The sequence below is a fragment of the Amia ocellicauda genome, chromosome 3, assembly GCF_036373705.1.
Source record: "Amia ocellicauda isolate fAmiCal2 chromosome 3, fAmiCal2.hap1, whole genome shotgun sequence".
In the NCBI taxonomy this organism is placed as follows: Eukaryota; Metazoa; Chordata; class Actinopteri; order Amiiformes; family Amiidae; genus Amia; species Amia ocellicauda.
In genome coordinates this window covers 52,245,810-52,258,223 of record NC_089852.1, presented here as the reverse complement: position 1 = coordinate 52,258,223, position 12,414 = coordinate 52,245,810, and the positions used below count along the sequence as shown (strand labels likewise).

Genomic DNA, 12,414 nt, shown 5'->3' with positions numbered 1-12,414 from the left:
TCATCAAATACAGGTAACTTAATACTGGAATTCCTTATTTGGCAAAACTATCAAGTCTAAATGCACTAAAAGATGCAAATTTACTTAGAAACGCTGTTTTATGCTTAACCCTGGCATTTTTGATTACTAATAGTCTGTGTGTACTCTAAACACAACAACCCCGAGCGAAGGTGCCAATGTGTGGCCTCTTTGTCCTCGAGATTGCTGAGGCTAATGATGCCATGACTATTGTCTGCTGACTGTGGTGGAGAGACAGAGGGCAATGCGTGTTTGTGGGCGAGGCTTCGGCCCTGAGCTGACCTGGTGCGGGGCGTCATCACACTGGGCGACATGCGGGCGCTCTTCAGAGGGGAGATGTACACATTGTTGCTTCCTGGCACACGCAGAGGGGAGTTGGGGAATTTGTAGGGGCTACAGGGGATGTGTGGGATGGGGGAAAGAGTGGGCGGCTGAAAGAGAAAGAAAATTTTTAAGTTATTAAGATCAAAATCCAGAAGCTCAAAACCCCTTTACCCCTTTGGTTTGGTCTCTTCTCAGATCTCATTTTACAACATGTTTTCCTAAAACATGGAGGGACTGATGCTAAAACCTCACTGAAGAATCAAATACAGGGTGACATCACATCATTTATAAAGATAATCCACAGCACAAATCAATCTAACTTTAAAATATAAATGATCCTAATTGGAAAAAAAATGTAATTAATGGAGTGATCACGTCTGTTGGAAGAGGGGGAAAAACAACTGCTGAGATCGAAGCCCTAAGACTGTGGGAAGAGATCCAACTAAGTGTTTTGATGACATCTAGTGGTTAAACCTTTCCTGACTGCAACGAACCCTTGCAGACAGGGACTGGCACTGAAGCATTCGACACAAAAAATTTAACTGTCACATCAGTGGGGAACTGCTAATGATGTAGAATTCTGACAACAGAAATAACAATGAAGATCAATCTATACTTTGTTGCAATCAGTTTAGTGTTAAATAGTAAATCCACACAAAAAACTACAGCCTGTGACCCCACCTTCTGGCCTGAATGCACTAGAGGCTCCTTCTATATTAACTAAACATGCAGAGCCTCTGCATAAAGGCACCTTCCCAAACCAGACTCATCAGTCACTCTCCATCGCCAGGGAGGATGACTTCTCCCTTCACCCATCCCAGCGCACGCCCAGCGCCACGCTTCGAACCTTGCAGTGTTATCTGCTACCCTCAATAAGGGGAAGAGGGAATTAGACTGGGGTGGTGAGGCTTCAAACTGCTTGGCTCTTACCCTGGGCGAGGCATACTGCAGGATGTTGGTCTTCAGCTTCTGCATGAAGACGTTGTTGTAGAACACGATGATGGAGTCGTACTGGCTTTCCCGGATCAGCACGCGCTTGAAGGTCTGGAGAAGGGCCAAGAGAAATGTCACGCTGTACCCACGGGGCATCATCCGAAACCTATTGAAAACTGTTCTAAAACATACTCATCAGTGCCAAGGCCATACATGACACAATGAACAAACACATGCACAGGACAGCAGTGGTAGACTATGAATGGGTCATTATATATTAGGATGAAATGAAGCATGCAAGATGCCTTGGACTTTCCTCACTGTGATCTGCTGTCAAATCCCCAGCAGAGACCTGGGGGCAGGATTGTGGGAGAGGTTGTCTGGGGTTTCACAAACAGGAGCATGCTTTAAAGCAGGCAGATTCAATTACAATTATGTTCCCAATGCAGAATGTAAGCTAACCAGCTGCACATTCAAACAGCACAAGAAAGACAGCAGGAGTGACCCTGTCTTAACAAAGCTCTGCAGTATAATAGGCCAATAATGAACCAGCTCTGTTTTAGTCAGTAGCTGTGCAGGATTTTGGCTGAAACATTAAACGTTCCCTACAGACTGCTTCATTAAGTGGGTGGAGAAACTTGGAGCTCAAGAAAAAAGACAATACAGTATCCATTAGAGATTCTCACAACCCTGCTCAAGATCAACAAAACAACGGTGATGATTCTGGAATTGCCATGAGCTTGGGCACGTTTGGTTACCTCCTGGCTAGTGTTGGGCAGACCCTTGTAAGCCGTGACAATGGTCTTGAACCGCAGGTCGATGTTCTTCACCTTGCAGATCGCATACATGGCTGACATCATGATCTGTGAGGGGGAAGAGATGCAATATTGGACCGTTTTCCCTCTTGTACAGCGTTGCACCCGTGTATAGTAGTCTCTCTCTATATCACCCCCTTTATACCAGCCCCACTCAGAGCCAGTTTCATTGCCTGTCCCAGACCTGCTGGCACAAAGATGAAGGACTGCAATGGTGTGGGGTGAAAGATAATGGTTGCCCCTTAAGCTCAGAGTTTGGCCAAGGCTGACTAGTGGAGTCGGGGCAGTAGTGCAGGCAGTGGCATGCTGTGAAGGAACAGTTTCGCACCAGGGTATAGTCGTCTCTCTCAAGGTTATCCCCTTCAGAAGGCCTGCCTGACTCGGAGCGACTTTCACTGCCTCTCCCATCCAATGGGAGGGAGCTGGTGTCATGTCATACCTGATCCAGGTGACGGTCTCTCATGAGCTCAGACTCGTGCTGCAGCGTGTGCTGGAACAGCGTCCAGATGATGGGCTCCAGCTCAGGGTGGTCGCTCAGCAGGTGGGAGCACAGCAGGTTTAGACGCAGGTAAGCCAGGCGGTACACTGAGGGTGAGGGGAGGGGGTACTATTATTTTTATTAATCTCTTACCAAATACCCTTACTCAAGGCGAGTTATCACAAAACAAACGCACATGCATCTATATACTATTCCAGTTTTTGTACTTCTTAATTGCTTTTTAAAATGTATCTAAATCGATGACACTCATGTGTCATAAATCCCAAAATCAGATGTTTTACTCTACCGTTCGCAGCAGATCCGAAAAAATCAGATGGGGAGAAAAAAAACGCAGTAACGAATTGAGACGTTAAAGTCTGAGAAGACAGATGCCTGTATGATCTGCGGCTGGAGATGCTGAAGGAGCTGTATGAACCCCTACCTTTCTTGTAGAAGAGGGAGAGTGAAGTGGATTTGAGGTGCTTGAGGGAGGGGACCTGAGGCTGGCTGGAGGAGGATGTCGGGCAGTCGGGGCCCTGGGGGACATTGTTAGCGATCGATTGGCCCTTCTTCCAGGGAGTGCGCACTGGGGACAGGTAGCTGAGCAGGACAGAAACAGCAGTCAGTCAAGGGTTGGGAAGCACAGGAAGAGATGCACAACGCCATTCTTACTTCTTATAAAACTGACCAAATCTGATGACAATCTAAAGTTAAATATAAACTTGTCAATTTGTCTGCACTGGCTACCTCACTTCAGTTCGTGTCATATTGCTAATTCAACTACAATAACCTCTCTTTTGAGCTGGAAAGTACTGTCTAGAGGAAAGTAAAGACTCCAGGTGACTGAACTTGACTTAAAACAGGAGGTGACAGCCTATGACTTCTATAGAGTGGCTGTCTAAAGTTGTAAACTTTCAATTGATGGGTTTGAAGACTCATATTACAAGTGTAAATGAACAATGGATGTCACCTCTCAGCACGTTACATTGCCTTGCATTTTTAAATCACCTTAGTTGGCTTTAGTTTGTTTAATTCTTGTAGGAACAGGAAAGTGGCTAACATCAGCCCTGGCTGTTGTGCAGTTATGTGACCACCAGAATAACCTCATTTTGATTTACTTCTGGTCACATACTTTGCACTGTTGAGGGGCCTTTTTATTATTGTACTACATTATATTTTCCATATTTCCTCTTTATGTGGCCTTAGAAACATCTACTGCAGATCTCAATTTGGAGCAAAACCCAATGCATAAAGATTAAATATGTTTTTATCCACCATTATTTACAACTTTTTAACTCTTTAACTTAGTATGAAGTTCCACTGTGACAGTCAGGATTATTATGTAATAAGTTTGGGTTTACAAAACATGAGATTAGGGCTGTGCGATATGACGATATATATCATATGACGATAGAAAAACGTCTATCGTTTCATAATATGCTATATCGTTTATATCGTGTTGTCGCAAATTGCAAACTTTACGGCAGTATTTTTAGGAGTTTTTTTAGCAGTATTAGGATGCTTTGCGTTCTTCTCGGTTCTTCCACACGTGCTGGATGCAGGTAGAAATGAGCATCAGAAACACAGACGGACATGCAGGAGAGAGAACTGACACAATAACCAACACAACCAAGAGATACTTTAGTGCACAAGCGCACATGGTCAGCCCCGCTCTCGTCGCCGGGCTAAACTCGATCTGAAAACACCCCCTGCACCCCCGCTAATTTAGACTTAATTTATATAATTTGTATAAAAATAATAATAACGTTTGTTTGCATTTTTATAAATTGGAAAGCAATGCAAACACATGCAGAAAATATTTTCTTTTTATTAAGATGGTGAAGTGGTTCAACAGTTGTATTATTATTATTACTACTATTATAACTATTTTGTATTAACATCGTGCTGTATTTGTAAGTAGAATCGAAATGCGACAGTCAGTGAAGAAATATCCCTGTCCAGCAGATGTTAATGCGCCACTATAAACCCGGCTGTGGTAAATCTTCCTGAATCTGTACCATTTAACAGCACATGTGTTGCGTGATTACTATTACTTGTGTTATTGTTGTTATGTGACAGTAAATCATAATGTGTATATGTATATTTGTGCTCTGAGGAAGATAAGTTGAAACGCATAAGCATTATGATGTTCACTTTTTCTCTAATAAATAATTTTTGAGACATCGGTGAATATGGAGTGTTTTTAGACGGGAGCTGCTGTCCTTCCTTGACCGGATAATTGTTCTATATAAAATCCCTGGGATAAGGCACCCCGCATTTAAGACTTATTAAAACTATTGTAACGCCAGCTATTTTTAAACTTATATATATATATATATATATATATATATATATATATATATATATATATATATATATGTATATATATATATATACACTCACCTAAAGGATTATTAGGAACACCATACTAATACTGTGTTTGACCCCCTTTCGCCTTCAGAACTGCCTTAATTCTACGTGGCATTGATTCAACAAGGTGCTGAGAGCATTCTTTAGAAATGTTGGCCCATAATGATAGGATAGCATCTTGCAGTTGATGGAGATTTGTGGGATGCACATCCAGGGCACGAAGCTCCCGTTCCACCACATCCCAAAGATGCTCTATTGGGTTGAGATCTGGTGACTGTCGGGGCCAGTTTAGTACAGTGAACTCATTGTCATGTTCAAGAAACCAATTTGAAATGATTCGACCTTTGTGACATGGTGCATTATCCTGCTGGAAGTAGCCATCAGAGGATGGGTACATGGTGGTCATAAAGGGATGGTCATGGTCAGAAGCAATGCTCAGGTAGGCCGTGGCATTTAAACGATGCCCAATTGGCACTAAGGGGCCTAAAGTGTGCCAAGAAAACATCCCCCACACCATTACACCACCACCACCAGCCTGCACAGTGGTAACAAGGCATGATGGATCCATGTTCTCATTCTGTTTACGCCAAATTCTGACTCTACCATCTGAATGTCTCAACAGAAATCGAGACTCATCAGACCAGGCAACATTTTTCCAGTCTTCAACTGTCCAATTTTGGTGAGCTTGTGCAAATTGTAGCCTCTTTTTCCTATTTGTAGTGGAGATGAGTGGTACCCGGTGGGGTCTTCTGCTGTTGTAGCCCATCCGCCTCAAGGTTGTACGTGTTGTGGCTTCACAAATGCTTTGCTGCATACCTCGGTTGTAATGATTGGTTATTTCAGTCAAAGTTGCTCTTCTATCAGCTTGAATCAGTTGGCCCATTCTCCTCTGACCTCTAGCATCAACAAGGCATTTTTGCCCACAGGACTGCCGCATACTGGAAGTTTTTCCCTTTTCACACCATTTTTTGTAAACCCTAGAAATGGTTGTGCGTGAAAATCCCAGTAACTGAACAGATTGTGAAATACTCAGACCGGCCCGTCTGGCACCAACAACCATGCCACGCTCAAAATTGCTTAAATCACCTTTCTTTCCCATTCAGACATTCAGTTTGGAGTTCAGGAGATTGTCTTGACCAGGACCACACCCCTAAATGCATTGAAGCAACTGCCATGTGATTGGTTGGTTAGATAATTGCATTAATGAGAAATTGAACAGGTGTTCCTAATAATCCTTTAGGTGAGTGTATATCCCATAACAACATAACACACGTAATAGTAATCACACAACACTTGCCCTGTAATGTGTTGCATTCTGCATATATTTACCATGACAGCCTGCATGTAGTATTTGTTAGTTTTGCTTATTGAAGGATTAACGAAATACTTGTAGTTTGAATGTCTTTGGTCTTATTTTGAGGATTGATTGGATAAAAACAAGAAATATCGAGATATACACTCACCTAAAGGATTATTAGGAACACCATACTAATACTGTGTTTGACCCCCTTTCGCCTTCAGGACTGCCTTAATTCTACGTGGCATTGATTCAACAAGGTGCTGAAAGCATTCTTTAGAAATGTTGGCCCATATTGATAGGATAGCATCTTGCAGTTGATGGAGATTTGTGGGATGCACATCCAGGGCACGAAGCTCCCGTTCCACCACATCCCAAAGATGCTCTATTGGGTTGAGATCTGGTGACTGTGGGGGCCAGATTAGTACAGTGAACTCATTGTCATGTTCAAGAAACCAATTTGAAATGATTCGACCTTTGTGACATGGTGCATTATCCTGCTGGAAGTAGCATCAGAGGATGGGTACATGGTGGTCATAAAGGGATGGACATGGTCAGAAACAATGCTCAGGTAGGCCGTGGCATTTAAACGATGCCCAATTGGCACTAAGGGGCCTAAAGTGTGCCAAGAAAACATCCATCACACCATTACACCACCACCACCAGCCTGCACAGTGGTAACAAGGCATGATGGATCCATGTTCTCATTCTGTTTACGCCAAATTCTGACTCTACCATCTGAATGTCTCAACAGAAATCGAGACTCATCAGACCAGGCAACATTTTTCCAGTCTTCAACTGTCCAATTTTGGTGAGCTTGTGCAAATTGTAGCCTCTTTTTCCTATTTGTAGTGGAGATGAGTGGTACCCGGTGGGGTCTTCTGCTGTTGTAGCCCATCCGCCTCAAGGTTGTACGTGTTGTGGCTTCACAAATGCTTTGCTGCATACCTTGGTTGTAACGAGTGGTTATTTCAGTCAAAGTTGCTCTTCTATCAGCTTGAATCAGTCGGCCCATTCTCCTCTGACCTCTAGCATCAACAAGGCATTTTCACCCACAGGACTTCCGCATACTGGATGTTTTTCCCTTTTCACACCATTCTTTGTAAACCCTAGAAATGGTTGTGCGTGAAAATCCCAAGTAACTGAGCAGATTGTGAAATACTCAGACCGGCCCGTCTGGCACCAACAACCATGCCACGCTCAAAATTGCTTAAATCACCTTTCTTTCCCATTCAGACATTCAGTTTGGAGTTCAGGAGATTGTCTTGACCAGGACCACACCCCTAAATGCATTGAAGTAACTGCCATGTGATTGGTTGGTTAGATAATTGCATTAATGAGAAATTGAACAGGTGTTCCTAATAATCCTTTAGGTGAGTGTATATCGTATATAGCCCAAACTTCTAAAAATAGATATTATTTTTAATTCATATCGCCCAGCGCTACATGAGATCATAAAGAATGATGTCAAATCATACACTCCAACCCCACCCAATGGACTGTAAACGAGAGAGTAAATTCATGACACTGCACTCACCTAGGAGGTGAAGCTTGTACCTTTAAATGGTTCCCATCTATGTTAATTGGATATTTATTGTTTTTAATGACTTTTTATCACTCAGGTTGGCATGCTAAGCCATTAAGACTATACCCAGACAGTGTCAGGACTGCAGACAATGCAGTGTTGATGATGGGTGGCTGAAATCCTCAAATGTGAAAGTAAAGGAAAGCAACCACCACAAACTGACTGAAGGAAAAATAAAAATGTTTTTATAGAAGATATTGTAATCTGTGCAAACATTACATTTCACTCAACATACCAGTAAAGAGACGGCTATTATGTTAATCATCACAGATGGGCAGTACACGATGAACTGATATAATACAAACATATTTCCTTATATTTAAGTCCAATGAGATTTTTACCGAGCCATTCTGCTTTTTGAACATGTAGCATAAAAACCTAAAAACTAAACACACTCTTTGTTCCATCTGCGTCCTTTCACACTTACAGGGCTGAGATGGATACAGACCTTACGATCGGACTGACTTGGCTAATTGACCAACCAGACATGGTCAATACATAATGACCTAACCTAAGCTAGGATGTGAAGAGGTGGAAAGAGGCAGCCGAGTTAACTGCTGATCTGTCAGCAGCGTCTGTAACATGACAAGCATCTGTCAAAAACCAGCCAGCGTGCTCGAATCCTGACGGGATGAAACTTCTGATATGCAAGTTAGACTTCTTTATCTTTACTTTATCTATCATTTCCACATAACTGCTGGGGACTTGAGCAACTTGGCATGCCAGCAGAAACGTACTGCTTCTAAACAGCCTTACACAGCTGACCTGCAAGGAGAAATGCCCCCTCATCGTCATTGAAGCCAACTGTTCATACCAGGTAACTCACACTCAGCTCTTCTACTGTATTAAGGCTGTGGCTATTTTAGGCAGGGTGCCTGTGTGTGTGTCGCTGTGAGCATGAGCAAGAGCTGACATCACGGGCAATGAGGAATCGGGATGAAAATGGGGAAGAGTGGACCGTTTCACCAGGGCCGTACTTTCACACTATGACATACGATGAAGCAGAGGCCGTGGATAAACAGACCGACTAGGAGGAGCCATGATACGTAGAGCAAGTTTTAGCATGCAAGGTAAAGACCAGGCACTTTGCTGGAAACAAATCAGGACATTGATTTCTTTTAAACTAATAATAACGTCTAACAGTTCAATTTTTTTTTTTTTTACTATAGTACATAGCAAATTTGATTTCGGTAGCACAAAACATTAATCTACTACTCCAAATGCCCTCATAACAGCCAACAAGAAATACCACTGTGGATTCAAGACTTGACATGACACCTGCAGACCCTTCCGATCTGTGACACCACCATTGGGTTCACGTATATATATTTATTAATAGCAAGGTTACCTTTATAATGTTGTGTATAAGTGTCACATTGTATGTTAGCACTCATTAAACTATGCGAGTTGCCTTGGATAAAGGCGTTTTGAGCATTTCCAATTTCCTGGTTACACCTGGTTTGTATAATCTACTTCATAAAGTACGCAAACCATTTGACACCACCTGCAGCTATCCCAGAGGAGGCAGATCACTTTTGGACAAAAACCTCAAGCCAGCAAGATTATTTGCTTCTCCTACCCCCTCGCCTATTGTCTTTGTCATTTCAGAAGTAGTTCAGCTTTAAAGATTTAAAGGGCAGCGCGCGAATACATTTAGATGTTAAACAACTTCGTGCCCCAGTCACATGGGTAGGCTTGCCCATTGTCCACGTATACTACCACAAATAACCTGAAAATAAACGCTTCTAAAACAAATGAAAGGACAGATTGATTTGACTGGGCTTATTTTCAAGCGGGGAAAATTACACACAGAAAGAAAGTGCTCAGATGGACTATGTTGGAACGCTGATTACCCCGTGTCCCTGTATTATAGCTTGAATGGTGACATTTAATGTAAACGACAGTTGAATTCTCCCAAATGATTCTTTGCTTATTCTGTGTTTATGGTAAGATTAATAAATTATGCAAGCTATGCAATCGGATGTCGTTTAACAGATCAGATTTAAAGATAGACAGAGGTAAGGTGCTTATGACATCACTTATACAAACCTATTAAAAAACAAAACAAAAAAACGCAGAAGTACAAACAGAATAAAAGGGAAAATGCTGATGTTGGCAAATTCTAATGCTTTAACTTCAGAGCTGCTGCCTGTGTCAGATACTGTCACTTGCGGTTTGAAGGTGTGAACTGCTAGTCTGTCCTGCCTGCACTTTGCTGTGGGAGTTGTGGAAATGGAGATGATACAGATCTCATGAAGCCTATCCTGCCTGAAAACAAACAGAAAAAACCTGGTTACCCATCTTCCTAAGAGGCTATATTCACCCTTAGCATTGAGCACCATTTTAAGGCTCAACTCAAGGCACCTTCAGTGTGTGTGCTGGTTTTTAACTTTCCATGTGCCAAAAAACAAAACAAAAACTCGTTATTTCTTATCTAACATTTTGGTTTCCAGTAGAGCTGCCTTAAAGGATTAGTGGGATCGAGATTTCAAAGTAGTACAAGACAAAACTAAAGGAAAAGTATAGAACTTCTTATTTAAGACAGCAAAAATAAGCTTTGTTCATATTCTCTTCCATTAAAAGGAGATGCACTGCAAAAAAATCTGAGTGTGGTAATCTAGTCCAGTGATTGCTTAATTGATGACTCAAAACTCAATTTTAACACTGAATACAGATTGGGGGAACTTTGTTCACAAACACGTTTGCTTCCTGTTAGAATGAATGTCACAATTAAAAAAAAAAACATGACACTGAACCACTCTAATTCATGTTAATTCTATCTGTATTCTATCAGTATTGTATCAGTGGGTTCATCAAGAAGATTGTGCTTAATATCAAATGGACTTCTGAATTATATTTAATATTAAAATGTAATATATTCCTTAAATTCAAGCTGTTTAGATAGTAAATGAATCCCATTCGTTTATACTGATTTATCTGCGAGAAAATGTATAGCTGGAAGGTTAGGTTGAATCCTAATCACATGCCAAGTGAATGAAGGCACTTTTCAGTATTAACATGAATCATGTTGCATCCACGCAAAGTCTATTACAAACACAAGGGGCAGGTTTCCTGGTTTGAATGAGGTTGCTTTCTGTCCTGAATCACCTTAGTTTGGCACGATTTATATAATTTGGAGCGGGAGACAGCAATGTTCACTTTGGCCTGCAAAAAAATAAAATAAAAGCTGACATTTTGCATCCCATTGTAACTTAGCAGTGAAAAACTGCACATGCACAAAACAATGCGTCTGTCATTCAGGGGCTCTTAGTTTCTAGGATGGGTGTAGAATGACACTGACTGAGGTCACTGAAGACTGAATCTAAAACACAGATGTGAGAGCCTCTATCGACGAGTGAGAAAGAGGGTTAACCCGGAGAAGGTGCTCATGTGACAATTCCTGTCCATGCTCTCCAGCTGACTCCGGGATCGATTCCTCCCACAATGCCGATTCATCAAATAAAAGGTGTGCAGCTGTTCTTCCATTTGTCAATTGCCCCAGCCAATCATTTCTTTTTACATGAGCAACAGAATTTGGTTAATTTCCTCCAAAGTTTTGCCCAAAATTAATACAGATATCAAAAGTGATGCAAACAGTTTTCAGAAAAAGAAAGTTGTATTTGGGAAACCAGCATATTTTCTGTTGTGTAAATAGGCAAATTTCTGAAAGTTTACGATGCGATACTGCAGTGCACTGCGCCCCTTGCTTCTTCGCCTGTACTGTGTGCAACTGCCCTAAGGTTTACAAAAACAGCGATCTACGAAAAAGTGTTCTTCTTAAAAAACAAAATATACCCATTCCTTTTCCTAAATATTTTTTTTTGGAGAACATCATCCTATACCAGTCCCAGAAAACCCTGCAGTAAAAGTGAAATAATGGTGTTGTGGCACAGGTACAGACACAGCTTTGAGAGGACTTTGCTGAAGGTGTGTGTTATGCAGGGCCCTGAGGGAGGCCATGTGGGGGACTTACAGGTCAGCGGCAGTGTGGTTGTGCTGCAGGGGCTGGTTCAGCGTGCTGGGGGGCTCGGCCTGCTCCACCACCCCCTCCTGCTCCCGGGACTGATGCAGCAGCTCAAACAGCGGCGAGTCCTGCGGGGGGAAGGATGGAGAGGCAGAGGGACAAGGGGAGACAGAGGGACAAGGGGAGACAGAGGGACACACAGGGAGATAGAGCGTGTTTTGAGTTGACCAAATAAAACAAAAATATATATATATACTCATTCTCTTGAACACATTGTTTCTATTTCAGTAATCCATTTTCAGTTGATTTCCCTACAAAGAACACCCTGGGTATAAGAAGGTAGGGAAGTTTATAAACACAACTGAGCCTTTCCATTCCATTCCATAGCTCATTGATCACAGATTTCAGCTAGCTGTTTCTTGAAGTCCGATTCAAGTAAATAGCTGGGAAACTAGCTTCAGACCCCCCAGAACTCTTTGCATAAGTAAGTGTGCTCTGATTTTCAGTCCTAAATATACCACAACTTCATTTCCACTTGTGGCCTCTGGGCTTTGATTCACAGTTAAGCTTGATGTAACCCCTTTGTTGACTTTGTCCACCTCCTTCACAATTCTGAATTCCAGAATCAAA

General features: G+C 42.0%; 1 protein-coding gene across 2 annotated transcripts in view; it reads right to left on the bottom strand.

The window, feature by feature from the left end:
* Positions 1–12,414, bottom strand: part of rb1 (retinoblastoma 1) — a 103,136-nt gene that overhangs the window by 3,864 nt on the left and 86,858 nt on the right. For both annotated transcript variants that reach the window (XM_066699910.1, XM_066699911.1), the window contains 6 exons: positions 11,794–11,912; positions 3,011–3,168; positions 2,530–2,675; positions 2,034–2,138; positions 1,273–1,386; positions 301–449 (listed from right to left, as the gene is read on the bottom strand). In XM_066699910.1, the coding sequence (XP_066556007.1) occupies positions 301–449; positions 1,273–1,386; positions 2,034–2,138; positions 2,530–2,675; positions 3,011–3,168; positions 11,794–11,912 (791 nt within the window). The remainder of the gene's footprint in view (positions 1–300; positions 450–1,272; positions 1,387–2,033; positions 2,139–2,529; positions 2,676–3,010; positions 3,169–11,793; positions 11,913–12,414) is intronic.